We start from the raw sequence: 25021 nt of genomic DNA on the forward strand, positions 1-25021 counted from the left end.
TGTTGTTAACTCAGTTTGGATAACCTATTCAATCAATAGGTTTTTGTAAAAAGCTGTTATGAATGTAATTAATATAAAAACTTGTTTTAACCACTTTACTCTCCCACCAAAATTACATCATAAACCATTTACCTGGAAATATAAGACACAGGAATTAACTAGCAATACAAAAGGTTTGTGTTGATTCAAACAACCTAATCAACTCCCAAAGGAAAACATATACTTTGTATTTTTGTCTGGGCTCCCCCCCACAACATTTATCTTTATGTTTATTAATGTTTTGCCTACCGGTGTATCTGTGCACCACTTGCTTATCTGGTGCCCTGAGGTCAGAAGAAGGCATCAGATCTCCAGGAACTGGGAATTACACATGACTGTGAGCTAGCATGTAGCTGCTGAGTCATCTCTCCAGCCCCCATCTATCTGGTCTATAAGACAGGGCCCCAAACTGGTCAAGTGACAAGAATAACCTAGAACTTCTGATCCTCCCATCTCTTTCCTGAGTGCTGGGATCATAGGTGTGAACTACCACACTGGGCTTATGCAATGCTGGAAATCAAATTCAGGGCCTCATACATGTAACTACTCTACCAATTGAGCTACATTCTACAGTTCCTACCTTAAATTCTTGACTTACTGAGACCCAATAAAGTTATTCATAAAGAAATTTTAAACTGCATCTTTCATTTGACTCCAAGTATTTTCCTTCTTTAGAATCAATCAAGAAATCCTCTTTTACCAGGTGTTGGTGGTGTACGCCTTTTATCCCAGCACTCAGGAGGCAGAAGCCGGCGGGTCTCTGTGATTTCAAGGCCAGACTGGTCTACAGAGTGAGTGCCAGGACTGGCTCCTAAGCTACACAGAGAAATCCTGTCTCGAGGAAAAAAAAGAAAAAAGAAAAAGAAAAGAAAAGAAAAAAGAAATCCTCTTTCAGCTAGTGTGTAAAATTATATTGTGGTTTGATCTCTGGAGACTGAACTCTAAAACTTAAACCTCCATATAATGAGGCAGTTAGTAGCTACTAACTGAATTTCCAAATTCTATAGCATCATTTTAAATATTTTCTAGCAGAACACCAAATAGGTGGGTCAAACAGTAAACAGTTATGCCAATGAGCTAAAGAAAGGAAAAGCACACATGGTTAATACCTCATTGTTATTATGTGTACCTAAAGAGTTCCTCCAATGTTAGCTTGGACATTTACATAGCCAGAAACTCTTGATTCAAATTATACAACAAAGGGGATCAGAGAGGTGGCAATATTTAAGAGCACTGGCTACTCTTGAAGAGGACCTGAATTTGATTCCCAGAACCCATAAGACAGCTCACAAGCATCTGTAACTCCAGTTCCAGGGAGACAGACAACCTCTTCTGGCCTCCGTAGGCATAAAGCACGTATGTGGTATAAACACACACATGTAGGCAAATATTCATACATACAAATTAAAAAACTAAACAGAATATATACAGAAATTTCTATAGGCATAATGTCATAAAACAATTAAAATTATGTATATATGCAATTAAGAGTACTATAGAAATTTCTACCAGCTTTTATTTTCTGTTTTTTTAAACAAAATCTCACTATAGCTCTGGATGTCCTAGGACTTGCTACATAAACCAGGCTGGCCTCCAACTCACAAGAGATCTACCGGGAGCTGCCTCCCAAGTGTTGGGATTAAAAGAATGCAGCATTATGCCCAGTTATCAGTTTTTCAAAGCATTCCAGTTCTGTTGTTTTTTAAAATGATACATTTAGAGTAGAAATTCTTTTGTAAACAGAGTACTAATTTATATGACAGACTGTACTCAAAACTGGTTATGTAGTCCAAGTGGGTTTCAAATTGACAATTTCCCTGTTTCATCCCTTCAAGTGCTGGAATTACAGTCACACTTAAACCACAATGGATTTTTTTTGATTATTAGTATAAGTTTGGGGGAGGGAGGAATGAGTTAAAGGAATGTAAACTGCAATTCTCTAAGAGGTTTTTCTAACAATCTGCCATCTAGTCTTTTCAACAGTCTATATAAATAAATACTATGACCAAGATAATATGCTTATACACAGATATATCCTTATACACAGATATATCCTTATACACAATAAAGAAATACTACCTAAGTAAGTGGAGGAGAGAAAAGAAAGGAAGAAGTATGGGTCCAAAGCTACAAAATTTCATTTATGTAAAAGAAACAGGTTCTGGAGAGCCACTGTTATCTGGGCCTATAATAGTGTATTACAGTCTTAATTTTTGCTAGAGATTAAAATGGAAAAGGAAAAAAAGGTGGAGAAAGGACTTTTTGAGATGATGGATATATTTGTGGCGTCATCAGTGGTCATGATTTCATAGGTGCTGACGTATCTCTAACACATCAAGTTGTGCATGTGCGTTTGTGTATGTAATATCTATAGCTTTTAAAACTATCAATCTGGGCTAGACAGATTGCTTAGCAGTTCAGAGCATTGCCTGCTTCTTTCAGAAGATCCTGGATTCAATTTCTACCACCCACATGGCAGCTCACAACCATCTTTGTTAACTACAGTTGGCAGGGATACAATATCCTCTTCTGGCCTCTCAGGGCACCTGGCAAGCAAGTGGTGAACACATATACACAAAATACCCATACACATTAAATTAGATTTTTTAAATCCAATCCTATTTTAATAGTATTTTTTAATTGTATCTCATGTTGTGTGCATGTGTATGCACCTGTGTGTATGTGAACACGTTTACAGTGCCTACAGAGGTCGGGAGAGGAGGCTGTCCCCTAGAACTGGAGAGATGAGGTAAGCTAACAAGCGGGTCCCCTTAGACACCTAGTCATCTCTCCAGTACCAACAAAATAGTTTTGTTTTGTTTTGTTGGTTTTTCGAGACAGGGTTTCTCTGTGTAATAGCCCCAGCTGTGCTGGAACTTGCTTTGTAGACCAGGCTGACTTCAAACTCACAGAGATCTGCCTGCCTCTGCCTCCCGAGTGCTGGGATTAAAGGTGTACGTCTGACAAAAACAGATTTTTTTTTTTTAAAAGAAAGAAATACTGCTCAGTAAATAGGTTAACAAGCTTAAAGCTGGTCAACAAGTAATTATTGATAAAATAAGTGATTTTCTACTTCATTTTTCACCTAACAATCTACTATGCTTACAATTAAGTCTAAAAATCATTTTGCTATTCCACATGTAGATATTTTAGTAATATACATTGTACTAGAAGAAATGCAATTTAACCAAAACTCTTTTTATTAACAAAAGAGTTATTGCTTATTTTCTATTCCCTGTAGTACTTTATATACGATAAAGAGTTAAGTTCAAATTCTTTCACTTTAAAAGGACAGGACTCCTATGATCCATAAAGGATACTAAAGTCCAGAAATATTCAGTGTCAGAACAGAATCAAGAATCTCCATTTTTTTGACTCTTGTTCTTAGTTTCAACTACAACTTAACAGTATACTTATACATTCACATCAAAAATAAAAAGGAAAAATTATTAAAATTTAAAATTCTGCCTTCTTTTTAAAGAGAAAATAATTTGATATATAAACAAGTAAAACTTTAAAATATATACTGCTTTACTAAACTGATTTTCATAATATCAGATAAACCATTTCATGTATAAAAAAGAGAAAACCAATTACTAGTAGATTACTGGTGCATCTTTACACTTTATATGTTCTATTTAACTGAAACTAGGAAAAATATTAAAAAGATATACACCAAAATATCATTCCAAAACAAGTCACTACCATAGAAGCTATTTTATGTTACTATTAATAAATCTAATAACTATCAATAGTCATACAGAAACTGAAAAGTTTTACAAATTGTTTATTATATCCTACCTTGCCAGAGGTTAAAATAAACTTATCAAACACATAATATAATTCCTGGGAAGGGAGGTTATCATCATCAATAAAGTCAGAAGCAACTTCTGTAGCTTTGCAGTTGCAAGAGGTAGCAGATATGTTGTTGCACACAATCTGATGTGAACTCTCCATTTCTAAATTTGATCTGCAGTCTGTTCCAGCAGATTCAGCTCCATCAGGGGACCCAATGCAATTACACTGGCTGAGTTCCTTCTTTAAAGAAGTTTCTGAAGGTGTTAAATCACCTTGTTTCTCAGCTGATTTTTGCTCTAATTCACAACCTTCACTGGCAGTAGAAAGAGATGAAGATTCTTGTCCATGGTCAGCCAAACCTAGTTCATTTGCCAACAAACTGTCACTGTCAACAATACATCTCTGTGATGTAAACTCCATTTCATCACATTTAGCAGGTTGACCTCTTTCTGTATTTACTTTCTCTGTGCTTTCGCCAAGAGTGCAACAGTTGGTTGCCATACAATCAGACTTCACTGGTTTCTTACTGCTTATTTTCCCCTTCTCTTTTTTCTTGAAATCCACTGTAGATTTATTTCCACCCTTCCTTTGAGGACAGGCAAAATACCGATAAGCTGCCCTGAATCTCTCCACAACATATTCATAAACAAGCTGGCTGTTTAAGCTCCGTGCAACATTCCTCTTGACTGAAAATGGATCTAGTAAAAAAAGAAAATGATCAAAGGCTAAATTTTTACTAGCAAATTACATTTCCATGCTTACACAAACAGATCTTAATTGCTAGAATGTCAACAGAGTACATTTTCCCCAAAGTTTTCTAACCTAGGATCTTCTGTTCTTGAAAACAGAGCAGAAAAGACAAATGTGTTGTCTTTTGTTTCTTCCATACAATTAAAAACTAAAAGGGAAAAATTATAAGAGAATAGCTACAGTCAACTCAATAAAGTTTCAATCAAGATATTACTATAAGCTATACCACTGTGCTTCCCCTACACACTGTCACTGAATGAAACATTTCAAATTCCAGTACCCAAATTAACAATTTCATTTCTTGTCATAGTATCTTTTTGACAGGGTTTCTCTGTGTAGCTTTGGAGCCTATCCTGGCACTCGCTCTGTAGACCAGGCTGGCCTCAAACTCATAGAGATCTGCCTGCCTCTGCCTCCGGAGTGCTGGGATTAAAAGTGAGCGCCACCACCAACCAGCATGGATCTCACTCTTATAGCCCAATCTGAACTAAAACTCATTATGGCAATTTGCCTGCCTAAGTCTTCCAAGTGCTGTGATTACACACATGCTGGCTTTTTGTCACAGCATAATTATGTGTATGGGATTTGATGCGGAACCCAGTCGGCATCAATTATCATTTTCTTTAGCACACCCAAGTGATAAAGCTTAGAATGCAGTGTTAGATGGTGAGGAACACACACACAAAATAGCTTGCACATGTACAGCATATCATCTCACCTTCAATGGCTATTCGTCTTTTAGGCCAGTTTTTGTTCTCTCTTGTTAGAATATCTTGTATCCGTACACATATAACATATTCCTCCAAAGCAAAATCCAGTGTGTAAAATTTTAGCAACTCTAACCACAACTGTCCCAAGGGTACCTGATTTGGTGCTTCTAATGTTAAAGGAGACTGGAAGAGAAAATATTTTTCATTAAAGTTTCTCAAAACCATAAAATCAGTAAGTTGTTAATTAGAAAATAAATTTAAGTGTATTTGTTTTCAAAAATAGGCATAAAGAAAGCATTTCAAAAGCAAAAAAAAAAAAAACAAGAAGAAGAAAAGTCAGTTTAATTTACAGAAATCCAAGGAATTCTGTGTTTTTTTTTTTTCATTAAGCCAGTGACTAGCAAATTTGACTGCACATAACAATCACCAGATGAGCATGAAAGTCCTAATAATCCGATTTAACTGATCTGGGATAACTGGAATGATGACGAGGGTTTCTGTAAGTGTGAGTCTTCGGGGTAAGAACACTGTGGATGGAACCCAGGGGCTTTCACAATGTTAAGCAAATGGTCTGCCACTGAGGTATATCTTCTTACAGTTTTTTTTTTTTCTTTGTTTTTTGTTGTTGTTTTGTTTTTTGGAGTAGGTGTGTGAGCTTGAGACACAGTTTCATCCTGCAGGAAAAATCCTAGTTCAAGAAACAACCTCCCAAGTAACAGAGTTACAATCACCACACTTATCCTTTAAAATTGTTTTAAAGCTCTTTGCAGTGAATGTCATGCACAGTCAAGGTTATATAAACTACTGAATAGTTATTGCAACTTCTTGTTGCAAAATTACTTTCAAAAATTAAAAAAAATCTGTCATTCAGCAAACATGTCTTTAAAACCTATTGTGTTCCTGGATTTGTGCTAGGGATATCATAATAAAGAAAACTCACATTTATACATTACGCAATGTCTACTATCCGTATTCACACATCAAAAACCTAACCCTACATTAACAATTCTATGAAGCACACATTACAGAGCAAGGATCTGACTGAAGACCACCTGTCTACTATGTCTGTGTTGTAAATCACTACATAATAACGCCACCCAAAGATGGAAAGGTCCTACTATACAAACTATTAGGACAGAGAGTGATTTTGACAATTGCAGTAAAAATTAAATGCTAAGGTGGGATTTGGAATAATCTTTGGAAAGAAGCCAAGGTCCTTGTCTTCATGGAGCTTACTTCCCATGAAAACAAATACACTTGATAGGTAAACTAAATAATAAGTTAGAAGCAACTAAGTACCATGGGGGAGCAGGGAGTTGAACAGAACAAAAAGGATGGGAATATAGGAACAGGAAAATTTAAGAGTGTTAAACTGAGTATCAGGATCAGTTTCATCAAGAAATCCTGACCTGATGAAAAGAGAAATGTGTCATAAGAATGGGGAACAGATAAACACATATAACACAAAGGGGTACTAGCTTTAAAAAGAAAAACCATGTTATTTTCAGCATTATAGGAAGGAAAAAAAGGGGAGAGGGAAAAAGAAAGGAAAACATAAGAGAAACATTGAAAGCTAGTGTAGCAGAAGGAAACAGAAGAAGCTAAGAGTGATCCAATGACTTTTTTCTATACTAAATGAAATGTCAACAAACTGAAACATTTTTGTGCAAGGACAGACAAGGACAATATCTGACTTAACATTTTAACAGCCATTCAGATTACTACATTGCTGATGAGAGCAGGAATTATCTGTTGGAAGACAGTGGCAAAAATCCAGGCCAGGATGATAGTGGCTAGGATCAGGATAGTAACAGTATGTGTTAAGAGGTGATGGAATTCTGAATATATTTTGAAGTAAAAATAACAAGATTCAAGATTTTCTGACATAGTTGATAAAGGGTTTTCAAGAAAGCAAGCAATAAAGGATGTCTCTGAAGTTTTAAACTAAATGCTTGAAAGGATGGAGTAGCATCAACTGATGAAATATGAGAAACTTCAAGTGAGAGTAACATCCAAAGTTCAGTTTACAAGATACCTAAGAAGACACTAAATAGGCAGCTAGATATAATTATACAGTTCAAGAAAGAGGACTTTGGCCGGGCGTTGGTGGCGCACGCCTTTAATCCCAGCACTCGGGAGGCAGAGGCAGGTGGATCTCTGTGAGTTCAAGACCAGCCTGGTCTACAAGAGCTAGTTCCAGGACAGCCTCCAAAGCCACAGAGAAACCCTGTCTCAAAAAACAAAAAAACAAAAAAAAAAGGAAAGAAAGAAAGAAAGAAAGAAAGAAAGAAAGAAAGAAAGAAAGAGGACTTTGTCATCTTACAGATGGCACTTAAAATCAAAAGGATTGGACAGGATCACCTACCACAAGTAATTAGATAAATCAGAAAAAGAGAGATTGGGATAGAGAGATGTCTCAGCAGTTAAAAGCACTGGCTGTTCTTCCAGAGGACTCAGGTTCAATTCCCAGCACCCACATGACAGCTCACAATTGAAACTCCAGTGCCAGCAGATTCGGCTTCCTCACACAGACATACATGCAGGCAAAACACGAACTTACTTTAAAAAATAATAATAAATAAATAAATGAATCTTTAAAGAAAAAAGAAAAAGAGAGGTGACTGGACACACAGACATATATGCAGGCAAAACACCAATGCACGATCTATGGATGGATGGATGGATGGATGGATGGATGGATAGATAGATAGATAATTACGTAAGTCTTTAAAGAAAAAATAAAAGGGGGGGGAGCCTGGAGAGATGGCTTAGTGGTTGAGCCCCGGCTATTATTCCAGAGGCCCGAGTTCAATTCCCAGCAACCACATGGTGGCTCAAAACCATCTGTAATAAAATATGGCACCCTCTTCTGGCCTGCAAGCATACATGCAGACAAAACACCACATATATAATAAATGAATCTTAAAAAAAAGAAAAACAGAGACCATAAACCAAGCTCCTACCACTTAAATGTTAACTGACTAGAGAAAAAGAATGAATTAGCAAAGGAAACTGAGGACTAAGCAACTATAGGCGGGTGTACTGAAATTATTCCAAGGAAATAATCAACTGGGAAATGTTACTATGTCAAAAAAAAATTTTAAGTGACCATGAAATTTAACAAAATAGAAGCTAATGATACAAGTTTTGGCAGATTGATAATATGAGTTAGGAGATACAGCAAAATGTGAAATTGTGAATATAAGCAATTCTATTTAGTTTTACTACAAAGAGAAACCAAGCAATAGCTGGGAGGGTAGGTACTTAACTTTTTTCTTTAAAATGGGAGAAACAAAGGAATGGATGAATGAAAAGTTGACAATTTAGGAAAGAAAGAAAATGGTATCCAGGCGGTAGTGGCGCACACGCCTTTAATCCCAGCATTCAGGAGGCAGAGGCAAGATTATCTCTGGGAGGTTGAGACCAACCTGGTCTACAAGAGCTAGTTCCAGGACAGGGCTCCAAAGCTACACAGGGAAACCCTGTGTCGAAAAAAAGAAAGAAAAAGAAAACTGCTAGAGTAATATATTCATTCTAAAAGAAGGCAATGGAGAAGATGCCTTTTGATCATGACATGGGAAGCTCCTTTAGGAAAAAAGGTACAAGGCAAAATATGAGTATAAATGATAGAAATGATGGTGAGTGTATAGTCCCCTTTTGATAGCTTCGGTGTTCTCAATAAACTAAAAAGCAAGATCATTAACTGGAGCATTGATGCTTTGAGAAAAGCGTACAAGGTAGTTGAAGAAAAAGAAAGATACCTCTCTAAAATAATGAAGTAGATCCAGGGAACTATAATTCAGTGTTAACCAATCATTTCAAACAACAGTGCATCTGTATTTTTTGAATACTACAGGCTTCTGAAGGACACAATCCATGTATATTTGCCTATGGTTGTCTAGCACTCAAGAAAATTCCTGGAGCACAGCAGGTCTTTAATAAATGCATGCTGAATTGATTAATTAAGAAAGCCATCTCCGCATAGAGCAAGACTTTCATTTCTCTACCAAATCTGGCAACATAATTTACATTAATCTTAAACTATAATGAAACTCATAAAGGGAATTTTGCAGGTTTAAATGAAAAAGGAAACAGAATTACCTTGATACAATTCAAACAATACATAAGTTTATTAGAAAATCTCAGTACCAAAAACTAAACCAGATCAACCCCTCACTTTATAGATGAGGAAAATGAGGCCAAGAGGTCAATCTACTAGTAAATAGTTTCACTCAAAGGTAGCATAAATTCTACAGATAGAAAAGCCAAAATAAAAAACAAAAAGCTTACTTTGCCATGTTTTTCCTTCATGGCATTACTTTGGTTGTCTGTTTCTGTCTTCTTGGTATCATCTTTTGGTTGGTCTGCCTTAGCTTTGTTTTCATCAGCAATTAAGTTTCTCTCAGTTGCACTACTTGAATTATATTCCCACTTCACAAACTTCTCTTCTACTATGCCCTTCAGCTGAAAGTCATCCATTCTTTTTGGGTCAAAGCCTTCAATCTATATAAAAAGGCATTCCAAATTGGTAGTAGAAAAATTATTAAAAAAAAAAAAAGAGAAAGGGAAAGAAAAGATAGAGAAACCAGAATTCCACCTTAAAATGTTTAAGCACAACACTCAGCAAGAACTATTTATACATACATATATATGTATATATATATAAATACATACATGCACATATACACCACAAACTTATGCTTACCCAACTTCCAAGTAAGCAAGGAAGAAGAGGGGGTTTTCTTTGTTGAAGAAAAAACATCACCATTAAAGCAAAGCAGTAAGAAGGGATTCCACCATCAGTTTGGGAGTCAATATAGCACAACTGCAAAATCAAAAGGAAAAATTCCTAGCATTTAGGTTTCTTCAATTTTCATAGCACATGTAGCTTGTTACTATTAAAAACAAACAAACAAACAAAAAACCAGTCCAAGCAACAATGAAACTTAAGAAATAGTCTGAAATCTCACTAGTTCCCTGAATATACACCCACTTTATTTGATAAAGGGTTTCACCATGTAGCCTATCCTATAAAATGCAAGCATCTTGCCACATACCCCAAAAAGTGAAATTACAGGCATATACTACCACATCAAGGAAGAAAAACTTTTAAAATCCAATAATCTCTTTTTAGATGTCAAACACAGCTTAGAAAATAAAAATAAGGCCGGGCACAGTGGCATACAGCTTTAATCCCAGTACTTGAGAGGTGGATCTCTGCTAGCTCAAGACCAGCCCAGTCTAAAAAGTGAGTTCAAGACATCCAGAGCTATGTAACAGAGAAACCCTGTCTCAAAGAAATCAAAATCAAAAATAAAAGATTTAAATTAAAATTTAAAGATTAAAATTTTAAGCACAATTCTTTAGTACAAAATTAACAAAAATCAGGTAACTTGACTGGAATTACTAATGATAGAAAACTGAAAGTTTTTTGTTACCTTGATTTAAAAGGTTTTATCTATAATAACTCCCTATCACTTGATGGGGGAGGTCCTTCTGTGTATGTTTGTCTTACTGGTTGATAAATAAAGCACTGTTGGCCAATAGGGAAACAAGTTAGGCGGGACTAGGAAAGAAGGAAGATTCTGGGAAATGTAGCAAAGGGAGAGTCGCCATGTGATCCCAGGAAGAGAGGACCCATAATGCCGGCGTTCTCACTAAGATAAGTCCTTATAAAAATATATAGATTAGTAGTTATGGTTGATAATAACTAAGACTGAGCTAACAAATAAGTCATTGGCCAGCAGCATTGTAACTAATGTGTTAGTTACAATGTATTATTTGGAGGCCCTAAGTTGGCAGCAGAACCCAGGCAGCTCCCAGAAAGAGTTATGGTTACAATCACCAGAACCCAAAAGAATGCATTATTAACTACTTAATAATGTGCTCATTACTTAGTGCTCATACTTTCAACCTAAACTACATAACAAATGGCGCCACCTTGAATCTCTACTATTTATGAGGGTTTCCTGTCACTGAATTCTCATCTGCCACCTGACCCCAAAGAATGAGTCCTCAGTACTTTGAAGCATGAATTCTTCTTATTCCATGCTGTCTGGGATCACTTCCTACCTAACTAGCCACTCTACTAGCCCATAAGAGAAACAGAGCTAGCTCACATCTTTAATCTCACCACTAAGGAGGGAGAGGCAAGTGGATCTCTATGAGTTTGAGGCCAGCCTGATCTTCAGGGCTAGTTCCACAACAGCTAAAGGTGTTACACACAGAAAACCTGTCTGAGGAAAGAAAAAAAGAGAGAGGAAAGGAGGGAGAGAAGGGGAGAGAGAGGGAGAGAGAGAGAGAGAGAGAGAGAGAGAGAGAGAGAGAGAGAGAACCAAACCAAAGCTACGGCTAGATACCCCCATCCCTGGAATGCTTTATCAGGTACTCTGCATCCTCACCCAGCTCCTCTAGACACAAGACTGAGCTCTGACGGACCATCTCTAAGAGTGAATGCTGTAACTATGGTCCTAAGCGACAGTTTATTCAAAGTCCAGGTGAGTTACACAAGCCAACTGCTACTTCAAATACATGATGAAACTCTACCACAAATTCTACTTCCCTGGGCTACTATGCCTATGACTTGAGATGCCACTTTATACACAATCCCAACAAACACCTGCCTATCACAGCCACCCTCTATGTGTGTATCAAAGCACGAACTTCCTTGCCTGCCATCAGCATCAGACCTGGCAGGTCCTTGTTCTCACATTCTTTCTTGCCCTGCAGCTCCACCCCATCACTCAGGGAACTTCTACTTTCATCCTCAGCCTTCTCTGCTGCCCCTAGACCCCTTGTGACTCAAAGGGATCCCACCTCAGCCTGTTGCCCTTCTGGTCCAAGAAAAGACCCAGTCCAAATGAATATGCAGGAACAACAGCAGAGATAGGGTGTGCAAGGTTATGACTCACCTATCTTTGAGGCCTGGGTGTTTGAACCACCCCAAACCCCAACATAACCCACTCCTCATCTTCAATCACATCTCTACATGAGTGATAAATGCCTGCCCAGCACAAATCAGCTAAAGGGAGGCATCGGTGCTGTGTGAACCTGAGAGATCCGCAAGTTCTTCAAGTGCCCTCCCCTCCCACATTACAAAATGCATTAACTATTCCAGCTGCCAAGGTGGAGCAGGTCCTCAGTGTACAAGCTCAGTGTTCAAATGGAATGCTTCCTAAAATTCCTATGGTGCCAGGTCTTCCCTGTCCACACCTTTAATATCATCACTTGGGAGGATGAGGCAGATGGATCTCTGTGAGTTCTAGGCCAGACTGATCTACAGAGTGAGTTCGTGGAAAGCCAGGGTTAAACAGATAAACTGGGCCTTGAAATAAAACAAAACAAAACAAACAAAAACAAACAAACAAACAAACAGGACACTATAATTACACTATAATATTCAATAATATTTTTACATTAATAAGTGAGAAAACAATCAACTGTCAATCTTATCAGTGATGTGAGAAAATTTTATCATATGCTAAATTTTTTCTAAACCCCAAATCATAATCTGTTTTTCACTATGCAAAATAATGTGACTTATAAAGTTTCAAGAGAAACAAAAATGTTCCAAAACTTTAAATTAAATTGAAAGAAACTTGTAAAAAAATATATTAGCAATTATTTCTAGGTTTATAGTAGTAAATTTGGAAAATGAAGGACATGAAAACACAACTGCCCAAAATGAAGAACATTGTTGTATCAAAAATAGGAATGGACCAGTCTGCATATCACTCCCTACTCTTATGTTCCAGCACCCTACAATGACTGGTGTACTGAGACACAATTACATATCAAGTACCAAAACAAGAAACCATGCTAAAATCCACTTTAGGAAACAAAGCTCATAAGATTACTTTTTTGTTGTTTTTAATTGAGAATATCTTATTTAAGAAATGAGAATCAATGGCACACACCTATAAAACCATCACTCAGGAAGCTGAGTGAGGAGGATTTTAAAATTCAAGGCCACCATGGGATGTATAGCAAATTTAAGGCTAGCACTAACTAATCAGCTAGGCCCTATATGAAAAAAAATATATCATTTATATATATATAATATATATATATATATATATATATATATAGTTTAACTTATTTTATTGAGTAAAATTATGCCTGTAAGGCAGCTGGGTATGGCGGCCTGTAATTGCATCACTTAGGAGGCAGAGGCAGGAGGACTACCCCAAGTTTGAGATGAGCTTGGAAGACAAAGCAAATTCCAGGTCAGTCGGGGCTACATAACAAGAAATCTTTCTCAAATGACCAAACTAAATAAGTTCTGTGAGAAAAATGGTACTATTTTAGCTCTCCAAAAACCAAATCACAGTTAAGAATTATCTCCAATAATAATTAATATAAAACAAAAACAACAACAAAAAACCTCAATCTGCATTAAAAATAAAGGAAAAATGGCTCAGCAGATAAAGGTACTTGCCACAACCTGATTACCTAAATTCAATCCTTGGAACCCACACTAGAGGAGGGTAAACAATTCCCGAAAATTGACTAGTAACCTCTACACACATGCCATGCACCTGTGCACCCATAATCACAAACACACATATATATGAAAAGAAAAAAAAAAGGAAAACATTCCTTTTCTCTTTTTGTTTTTTTAGTTTTTCAAGACAGGGTCTCTGTGTAAACAGCTCTGGCTGTCCTGAAACTTGCTTTGTAGAGCAGGCTGGCCTCAAACTCACAGAGATCCACTGTAAGCAAAACATGGGAGCAAAACACTTGCACACATAAGGTAAATAAATTAGAAAAAAAAAGTATATAAATTAAACAGAAAATTCCCAAAGTAAGTAATTCAGAAGTTTCAAATAACTTAATGCATTATTATTAAAGGTGTGTGCTACCACCACCCAGCCAGAGAACTTTTCCATAGTATAAAAAGGTATGACTATTAAAAATCCCAATACAACAATAATTCTGTATCATAGTGGCCATTATTCATAGTTATATTTTCGAAACTTTCCGTTTCCCTTAGTCAACTGTGGTTCAAAAATATTGAAGAGAGGGCTCAGACAGTTGATCACTGGCAGAGCTCTTGCCTAGGATGGATGAGGCTCTGGATTCATTCTTCAGAGCTGACAGTAAAAAATAGTGTTTTTAAAAATAAATAATGAAGCACTTGGGAGGCAGAGGCAGGCGAATCTCTGTGAGTTCGAGGCCAGCCTAGTCTACAGATCGAGTTCCAGGACAGCTAGGGCCACCCAAAGAAACACTGTCTTGAAAAAAACAAAAATAAGTAAATAATGACTAGAGTTGATTCAGAGGTTAAAAGCACTTGTCACTGTAGAGGACCCAGGTTCAATTCCCAGCACCCACATGGCAGCTCACAATTTTCTGCAACTCCAGTATCAGGGAATCCAATGCCCTCTTCTGATCTCACCAGATTCCAAGCACCCAAGATATACATGAAAGCAAAACACTTGCACACATAAGGTAAATAAATTTGAAAAAAAAAAAAGTATATAAACAGAAAATTCCCAAAGTAGTTCAGAAGTTTCAAATAACTTAATGCATTATTGCACTGTCATAAATGTCCTATTTTATTCTCTTATGTAACCACAGAAGTTAATGAAGGAAAAAAATAATATGTAAAATGACTCAAGGTCATCTACAGTTTCAGGCATCCACTGAGGGCTGGATAAAGGAACTTACCACATACCTATGAAATCTCATTTTGATGTCCAAGATGCAAACAGACACATGATTTTCTGTATGAGATAGACAACTACTTCCTCCTACATGTTATAATTTATATGTCAAAACAAGAAAAGGCTTGATTACTTACCTTAGCCCAGTAGCGAAAGGCTAACACTAAGGGAGTGAAGACAGGTTCCACTTTGCCAAGAGCAGCAAGTAAGTCAGTAGTGAGACATGCCATATCATTTCCTGCACTCACTCTACATAGTAAACCACTGTGAATGAGAAACAAATTTCACTGCATTAATACGTTTAAAAGCAGAATACTTCAAAGACCCAAAGAAAAGGCTACCCTTTTCTGTCACCATATTTTAATAACCAAAAAAGTTACTGTAGAGATTGGAGAAATGACTCAGCAGTTAAGAGCCTGTACTGTTCTTGCAGAAGACTCCAGTTCTATTCTTAGTATTTACAAAGATATACATATAATAATAATTGTTTTAAGTCATTGTAAAACATTTCTTCTGTTCCTTTACTTATTGTGCATGTACACGTGTTCCATGATATGAATGTGGAAGTCACAGAAAAATTTGTGCAAGTTGGCGCTCTGATTCCACCATGTGGGTCCCACCACAGATCAAGCTCAGAAGTCAGGTTTGGAGACAAGCAACTTTATCTACATTTTTGGAAAACTTAAGGACACGATCTTGTTATAAAGTCCAAGCTAACAGTATAAGCTTGAGCCACCAATGATACTAAAATCTTCAATGTTAATTAGTATATCTTACTTCTCTTCTAGTTCATTCTTTATGGTTTTCTACATGATAAAATTTTTAAAAATTAATTTACAGGCTATACTTCAACTATAATTTCTTAATCTTTCATAATTTTGCTGCTACCTTTAAGTTAAAGATTAGAATTTATTAATCTATGAGTCATGCTTCTGTATAATGAAAGCAGTAGCTACCTTAAATGGAATGAGAGGAATACAGTGGAGAATATCCAGGGGAAGAGAAGGGGAATAGCAAAAAGAATGATTCTGAAGCTGTCTGTCACATACAGTATGAAAAATGTTTTCTGTTTTGTTTTGACCTACTAAAAGTGGAATATCTATACTCCAGTACTGATTTTATCTTAAATGGTATAATTTGATAAAATGCTTACCCTCTCCCAGTGTGAATTTTCTAATTTAGAAAATAGAGAAGTTGGGCTGGCAAGATGGCTTAGCCAGCCACGTAAGCCTGAGGACCTCAGTTCAATCCTTTAGAACCATTCCCAGAACCCACACAATGTTTTAAAGGAGAGAACCAACATTACAAAAATTGTTTCCTGACCTCTACACATATCATGGGGCACAAATGTCCACACATATACATACACTAATAAATACTTTAAAATCCAAAATAAGGAAGTTGAACTAGACCTCAGCAAAAACTTCTGAAACTGAATAAAAAAAAAAAAAATTCCACACAATCTTAGACTACAAGAAAAGCAACTTAATAATCAAATGAATATTTGACCATCTTTGTCCTTTTTTTCCATGTTAATCTCAAGTACTATTTAGTTTCTTTTCTTCCTTCCTTATGAGCCATGCTAAGTCAATGAAAACTAGATTGTAAATATTTCTTATTTATTTTTGTATGTGTGTGTGTGCCCCTGCACATACACAGTTAAATAGAGATCAGGAAACAACTTTTAGGAGTCAGTTGTTTCTTTTTACCATGCATGTCTCAGGATAAGTTCAGTTCTTCAGTCTTGGCAGTGAGTTCTCTTACCTACTAAGTTATTTTGACAGGCCCTAGATTATAACAGGCAGTAAAATCTTATCAAGAGTGGCTATTTCTTCATTTTTTTAATCTCCAAAGCAATATAGTACTTACACAAAAGTAAATGTTCTCAGTATTGATGGGTGACTAAATGAATTTAGGCAGAAAGAGAAGAGAGGAGGGAGCTTTACCTAGTGTGTTTTAACTCTGCTAGTTCAATTTCTTGTTCACATGCATTTGGTGTGCATCAATAAACAACTTGTATGGTCACATTAATCTAATAAATCTAACACACATAATTTCTTCTCTTGGATATGTTCAACACAAATTTGGTTCTCTGTAGGAGTTTTCAAGGAGTGGAACTCTGTCAGGTTTATATGGCAAATAAACCATCTTACTGGCACCCCGTGCGTGCACGTGCGTGTGAGAGTGTGAGTGTGTGTGTGTGTGTGTGTGTGTGTGTGTGTGTGTACACAAACATGCATGGGTACATTGACACATGTGTCGTTGCCAAAGGTTCTTGTTGGGTATCTTTGATTATTGTTCTCCTTGTTTAAAAACAGGTCTCTCATTGAACCTGAAGTTCAACATTTTGGATAGGCTGGCTACCCAGCAAGGCCCTAGGATCTCTCTGTCTTTCCCAGAAGTAGGATTGCCCAACTTGTTATCTCAGTGCTAGGGAATCAAACTCAAGTCATCATGCCTCATGCTTGTGCAGCAAACACTTTACCCACTGAGCCATTTACTCAGCCCAAGGTTTGTTTGTCTTTATAAATACCTTATTTTCTTCATTACCAACCTTTTACGATCTTTGCACACCACAACAGGAACTTTAGCATGAAAATCAGATTCCACATCTACATATAATGCTAGTAAGAGGGGGGGGGGGGAAAGTAAGTTAATGTCAACATCTCTAAGTATTTTTTCAGTCAACAATAGTAACAAACAGTTTCATTCCAAAAATCACTCTCATTACCTCTGTGGGATAACCTACTCTTCTTATTATGAAAATATTAACATCCGAAAGAATCTCTTACACCCCCCCCCCAGTCATTTGTTGCATATACAAATCACAAGTATATTCTAAAATATTGTTTGGAAATTAGAAGCACCTTAAGAAAGGGCTTTTAACATCCCTCAGTGTTTGAGTATTTCCAAGTAAGTAGACAAACTTCACAGATACACAACAAGAGGGGACATCACTAAATTCTGAGGGCTACAGCCATAGGTGAACTTACGTTTTGCCATTCAGGTACAACTCATGGCCTCACCCAATTACTGTTTCCAAAATCTGCCTAATGAAAGCTTCTTAGAAGGTATTAAGGGGGGCACAGTCTATCACCAAAGTAGATTTCAAGTTATAAATATCTACTTTATGGTCTGGGGAGATGGCCCACCAGGAAAAGTTCAATCCCTAGCACCCATGTGATAGAAAGAGAAAACCAATTGCTACAAGTTGTCCTCTGACGTCCAAAAATGCATGCAAGCACCCAACCATCCACAAACATGCACAGGTATATAAAATTAATTTAATTTAAAATTAAAAATAAATATTTTAAGTAAAGATAAATAGATTAACATTTCATTTGGGGGGGGAACCTAACTAAATGGAAATCTCTAGTAGTAGTTGATGGGATGATTAGTAATTTAAAAATATGTACTGGAAACCCATTATGTCAGTCATACCATTACACACAGTGAATATGGCATTATCTTAAAACACAAAAACTCAATGAGGATTTGGAACACAAATATGAAAACAAATCTTGTAGATGACAAGTTTCTAGAGGATACAATGAGGATATTAAATAAAACAATTTAAAAATCAGATGAAGCTTTTAAACCTATATTAGATGACTTAAGATGATCTCTCATGAAAAGTATGTATTTTTTAATAGTTATAATGGGCTGCTACTTCTCAATAACTCTCAAGAGGTAAAAGCCATTATGTCTACCTCATATGTTTACCTATGTTTTTAAGTTTTTGTTTAATTAGAAACAAGCATTTATTAACAAAAGCAACTCTACTGAAATATCCCTACATCATTCCTTAAAAATGAATTTTCCAGGACAATGATCAATAAAAAGCTCATAAATGAGATAATAAAATAACTTGGCTAGTAAAGGCCCATGCCTTTAAGTATGACAACCTGAGTTCAATTCCAAGGACCTACACAGTAAGGAAAGAACAACTATCATGCACACCAAAAATGCCACAAATCACACACACACACACACACACACACACACACCCCTAAATAATTATAACAAAAAAAAAAAGAGGAGAAAAATGAGCCAACTAATAGGTACTAGGATTTGGTTTGAAACACCACTCTTTTTACTTTTACCTATGTAAAAATCCTTTTACAAAAGCATTCCAGACAAGTAACATGGAAAAGCTACTTGGTATGATTCAGCTGATATAACGTAAGTGATTACATTAGGCTACTATTATTATTTCAAGTGGACTACTACTTCAAATGGAAAGAAAGCATCAAGTATTAGTGGTACATGCCTTTGATCCCACCACTCAGGAGACAATGGCAGGTAGATCTCTGTGAGTTCGAGGGCAGTAAGGTCTACAAAGTAAGTTCCAAGACAGCCAGGGCTATAAAGAGAAACCCTGTCATGTAAAACCTAACAAACAACAACAAAAACAAAAAGAAAACATGTATGCACAATGCATACACATCTTTATTTTGCATTTCTCCCCAATTTTCCTTCATCGGTGACTTTTCAAAAAGATGAAGACAGGTCTTTATTTACAAATAAAATGCTCATAACATAATCGTTCCCTTTTACCTAAAAGAAATACGTTCTAAAATGGCAGTAAATACCAGCAACCCAAGGTAGTATCACACGATGTAAATACTCATTTCTTTTCTTCTTCTTCTTCTTCTTCTTCTTCTTCTTCTTCTTCTTCTTCTTCTTCTTCTTCTTCTTCTTCTTCTTCTCCCTTCTCCCTTCTCCTTCTCCTTCTCCTTCTCCTTCTTCTTGAGACAGGGTTTCTCTGTATTGTTTTGGAGGCTGTCCTAGAACTCGCTCTGTAGACCAGGCTGGCTTCGAACTCACAGAGATCCACCTGCCTCTGCCTCCCGATTGCTGGGATTAAAGGCGTATGCCACCAATGCCTGGCTACTCATTTCTTCTTAATCACACAGCCAATTGAAAAATTTTAATACATATATTAAGGACTACAAAAGATTAGCAGGAATAACTAAATAGAACAGAATTATAACATAATCAGTTATATGAATGTGGACTCTCTTCTGTACTGCAAGGAATTAATAACCTGATAACTAGATAGTTACTAAAAGACAAATTGCTGGAGCTACTGAGACCGGAATGCAACTTAAAAATGAGGAAGGACTAGAGATATGGCTGAATGGTTAAGAGCACTTGTTCTTGCCAGGCAGTTGTGGTGCACTCCTTTAATCCCAGCACTTGGGAGGCAGAGGCAGGCGAGACCAGCCTGGTCTACAAGAGCTAGTTCCAGGATAGCCTCCAAAGCCACAGAGAAACCCTGTCTTGAAAAAAAGAGCACTTGTTCATTCTCTCTCTCTCCCTCTCTCTCTCTCTGCACTTGTTCTTAACAAGGACCTGAGTTCAGTTCACAACACCCTCATCCATCCATAACTCTAGTTTCAGGGGATCTGACACCCTCTTCTGACCTCCACAGGCATGAGGCACACACATGGTCTACATATAAGCATGCAGGTAAAACACCATACACATAAAATAAGTAAAAAAAATTTAATGAGGAATTGCTTGTTTTTAGAACATTCCACCTGATTTTCAGATTGTAGCTGAATGCAGATTGTAACTGAAACCACAGAAAACAAAACTGGTATCATGATTGGATGGTAGCTTACTGACAGGACAGAACACGCATGTAGTGCAAGGCCCTGGGTTCTATCCTGGCACTGAAATAAATATATAAATATGTAAATTTTGTAGCAAAGGAGAGACTATTGTATTGAAAGCTATTATCTAAATTCCATAACATTTTTTAATTATTAATTTCCATACAGTATATCTGACCTAACCAACAAGTAAATTACTTTCCAAGTACACCTACTAAATATACGTGGATATATAAACATATTCATACATGGTATCAATTCTAACTTGGTTAGTCATATGTAAAAAACACACTACATAAACTTTTAGAAAAAAAATTCATAAAAGAAGAAAAAGTAAGGTACTTACTACTTTTTTTCAAAATTCCAAGCACTTGTATCAGAAGATCTGGATGATTCATCTAAAAAAATCATTAAAACAAAGAACAAGCAGCAGAATATTAGTGAGAACTCAATTTGATTAAAGAGAAACATTTAAACAAAACTCATACTATGTATTTTAAAATAATACAAAGTAGTACTTTTACTTTATGTTAACCAATCTTGCTCAGAAGTAGAATACAACAAATGTATAACTTTTTATTATTCAAGGAAAATAGAAGCAAGTTTACCAAATGACTATTAAATAGACTAGAAATTTAAATGCCAAACTTTCATTCAAACCAAACATCTTCGAGCAAAAGAAAAAAAGTATTTAAAAAAAAACTTTAAACATATTTTTATGTCAGCTTGACACAACTCATCATTTGGGAAGAGGGAACCTTGATTAAGAAAATATTATCACTAGATTAGCCTATAGGCAAGCCTATAGGGATTTTTTTTTCTTCCCTTGATTGATGTGGTGGCACCCCTGGGCAGGTGGTCCTGGGTGCTGTAAGAAAGCAAGCAGGGCAAGCCATATAAGATTTAAGCCTTTAAGCAGCACTTCCTTCATGGCCTTTGCTTCAGTTCCTGCCTGCCTTCCCTGGATGATGGACCAGAAGCTGTTAAAATGAAATAAACACTTTCCTCCCCAAGTTGCTTTTAGTCATGGTATTTTATCACAGCAACAGAAACCTTAAGACAAACTTGAAATTTTGAGTGGTAATTTTTAAAAAATTACTATTATTGTGTGTGATAGGGGAGTGTATGCACAGCCCAAATGTGAGGCAGATGACAACATGTGGAGTCAGTTTTTTTCTTTTCAATTTGATGTGGGTTCCAAGGACTGAACTTAGGTCACCAGGCTTGCTTGGCATGCGCCTTTACCCACTGAGACATCTTGCCAGACTTTGACAGACAATTTTAAATGTTTGATTTGACAAAAATTAGCAATGTTGCTAGGCAGTGGCGGTGCATGTCTTTAATCCCAGCACTTAGGAGGCAGAGGCAGGTGGATCTCTGTGAGTTAAGGCCAGTCTGGTCTACAAAGTGAATTCCAAAACAGCCTCCAAAGCAATACAGAGAAACCCTGTCTCAAGGAAGGAAGGAAAAAAAAAAAGCAACGTTAATACCATGTATTATTGACATTGCTACTACCTGACTACTAGTTCTTATAAGTATTTATCATTTACCAGGCTATATGTGTTCATCTCATTTAATATAAAAATTGGGCTAGGTGTGACAAAGCACTTTTAATCCCAGCACTTGGCAGATAGAAGCAGGGGATCTGAGTTTGAGGTTAGCCTGATCTACACAAAGAGCTCCAGGACTAACCAGGGCTACATAGTGAGTCCCTGCCTCAAAAACAAAAACATTAACCCCTGTTTGGAAGCCAGAGATGGATATTCTAATAGAATGTGGTCCAATGTGGTGGTGCACGCCTGTAACAGCAGCATTCAAGAGGCAAAAGCATGAGAATTACCAGAAGTTCAAGGACAGCTTGGACTATACATTGAGTTTCAGCGCAGGATAAATAGGGAAATCTTGTCTTGAATAACCAAAAACAACAAAAATGTTATTAGCCTTGTTTTGAAACTGAGGAAAACAATGTTAAAAGAGATGAAGTAATCTGTTTTGTTTTTGTTTCCAGTAAAGTTTTAAATTCAGCTTTTTGGTTTCTATATCTTTCCAACTTTTCAATACTGCTTACCAGAAGTCGTAACTAATCAATAATCAAATACAAGCACTTTTCCCTTTTATTACTTTCTCTGTTGGCTATTTTCTCTCACTTGTATGTTTTTACCCTCCCTATTTGAAATGTAAGAGTAACTTTTAAAAACACTGTTTAGACTTCACGGTAATACTCAACAGCCAAAGGTTGTTTTCCTCCTATGGATATCAAGTACTAGTTAAGTACCATACAGAGAAGGTTCTTTTGTAATTACTTACCTTAGGAGGAAATTTTATATCTATATTAACATCACTGCTTTTCAGAGCAAACTTTGTCAGAGATGAACCATACAACCTCAGTGAACATTCTGGAATAAAGATAAAACACAAAAGCATGAAATTATAAATGAGTTTTGGGGTTTGTTTTTTGTTTGTTTGTTTGTTTGTTTGTTTGTTTTGGTTTTTCAAGACAGGGTTTCTCTGTGTAGCTTTGGAGCCTATCCTGGCACCTGCTCTGAAGACCACAGAGATACGCCTGCCTCTGCTGGGATTAAATGTGTGTGCCACCAACGTCCGGTAAATATGATTATTTTTTTTAAAAATTCAGAAACTGGAAAGATGACTCAGCAGTTAAGAGCACTTGCTGTTCTTGCAGAAGACCAGAGTTCAGTTTCCAGTGCCTAAATGGTGGCTCATAACCATCTGTAACTCCAGTTTTGGAGTATCCAGTGGCCTCTTCCAACCTATCAGGCATTCACACATACATACTACATATAAACTCACGCTAGTCCCACACATATACATCAAAAAACAAATAAAAACATCAGGAAAACTATACATTACTTCAATCACATAATTCTGGCACAATTATTTTCACAAAATTGACATCCTTTCAATGGGTATTATGGGTACAAGAACAAATTATTCATGGGTACAAGAAAAAAACCTACCAGAAAAGTTCAGTGTTCAAATATAAACAGGGCATTTAGAAACCAATCTAAGAATATTTAGCAAATTGTACTCATCTAGCAATGCTTTTGTCACAAAATGTATTGTTTTAGATACTTACATAAGAACCAACTTTAAGAAAAGGATCAGACATTCAATATAAATGCTTTTTCAAAATACAAAGTGACTCCAAGTCAACTGATAGTGCAAACTTAAAACACAAAAAACTTTATGGCTGTCAAGAGGTCTTAACACAAGATAAATAGAAGCTACCTAGATCTTCAAAACAAGGCATACTTTCAAAAGATCACACCAAAGAACAAGAGAAAATAACATATGAAGCTGGTACTGACCAAGCAGCATCAGTTTCTTAAAAATAACATTCACCTTCAGTTATATACTTTTCAAACTTAGAAATATCAAAACATTATGTCATTAAAATCATAAAAATATGTCCTGTTTTTACAATAATACTGAATTACTTTTCAACAATTCTAATCAATACCCAATGCATTATTTAGGTAGAAAAACATTATGAGAAAAGTAACAGGAAATGAACTATTTTTCCTCTTATGACTCTCACAGTAGGACTATATGTGACTATAACTAATCAAATTTCTAACATCTCTTCAGATGGTAAGAAACAAGTCTTATTTAAGATACATTTATCTAAACATTAAAAAGAAGACAGGCAGCAACATGTATAAATGTGTACATGTTTAAATGTATACAATAAATCTGAATTCATAGCATCTTGAACACAAAAACAAATTTTCTCTAAAGTTTTTACTTAAACTAATTTTTCCCTAACATTAAGCAATAAGAATTTTTTTTGGTGCATGGGTGCGTGTGTGTAGCTCTAGCTGTCCTGGAACTTGCTTTGTAGACTAGGCTGGCCTCAAACTCATAGAGATCTACTTGCCTCTGCCTCCTGAATGCTGGGATTACAAATGTATGCCACCACCACCTGGCTAAATAATAAGAATTTTATTTGGTGATGTTATAATGTGCATACTGAAAATATATAAAAAATGTTAAAAATCCACCTAAAAATCATTAGATACGGGGGGGGGGGGGGGGTGGCTGATGAAATGGCTCAGCAGTTAAGAATACTTGCTGCTCTTACAGTAGATCCAAGTTCAGGTTCTCAATACCCCCATCAGGAGACTTATAGCCACCTGTGACTCCAACTCTTAATTAATACCACCTTCTCACCTCTTCAGGCACCCAACACATGTGTGGCATACATACACATATAAATACTTTTATAATAAAACTTAATCTCTAAAAACAAAACAACAATGATACTCATAAACCAATGTAAACTAATATGAAATTATCTATGTTTGGCATTTTAAAAATCTTTTTCTCATACCACAAAATTATATAATTTTCTTTTATTCTTAAGATACTTTAATAAAAGCAATTCCTAAAGAGTGAGATGTTAAAGGTACTTGCTGCCTGA

General features: G+C 36.2%; 1 protein-coding gene across 7 annotated transcripts in view; it reads right to left on the reverse strand.

Moving 5' to 3' along the window:
• Positions 1-25021, reverse strand: part of Tut4 (terminal uridylyl transferase 4) — a 117781-nt gene that overhangs the window by 57964 nt on the left and 34796 nt on the right. For all 7 annotated transcript variants that reach the window (XM_027402424.2, XM_027402421.2, XM_027402422.2 and 4 more), the window contains 8 exons: positions 22888-22976; positions 20927-20978; positions 17517-17586; positions 15100-15226; positions 10003-10122; positions 9588-9800; positions 5306-5480; positions 3841-4535 (listed from right to left, as the gene is read on the reverse strand). In XM_027402424.2, coding sequence (XP_027258225.1) covers positions 3841-4535; positions 5306-5480; positions 9588-9800; positions 10003-10122; positions 15100-15226; positions 17517-17586; positions 20927-20978; positions 22888-22976 — 1541 coding nt within the window. The remainder of the gene's footprint in view (positions 1-3840; positions 4536-5305; positions 5481-9587; positions 9801-10002; positions 10123-15099; positions 15227-17516; positions 17587-20926; positions 20979-22887; positions 22977-25021) is intronic.

This window comes from Cricetulus griseus, chromosome 2 (genome assembly GCF_003668045.3).
Source record: "Cricetulus griseus strain 17A/GY chromosome 2, alternate assembly CriGri-PICRH-1.0, whole genome shotgun sequence".
Lineage (NCBI taxonomy): Eukaryota > Metazoa > Chordata > Mammalia > Rodentia > Cricetidae > Cricetulus > Cricetulus griseus.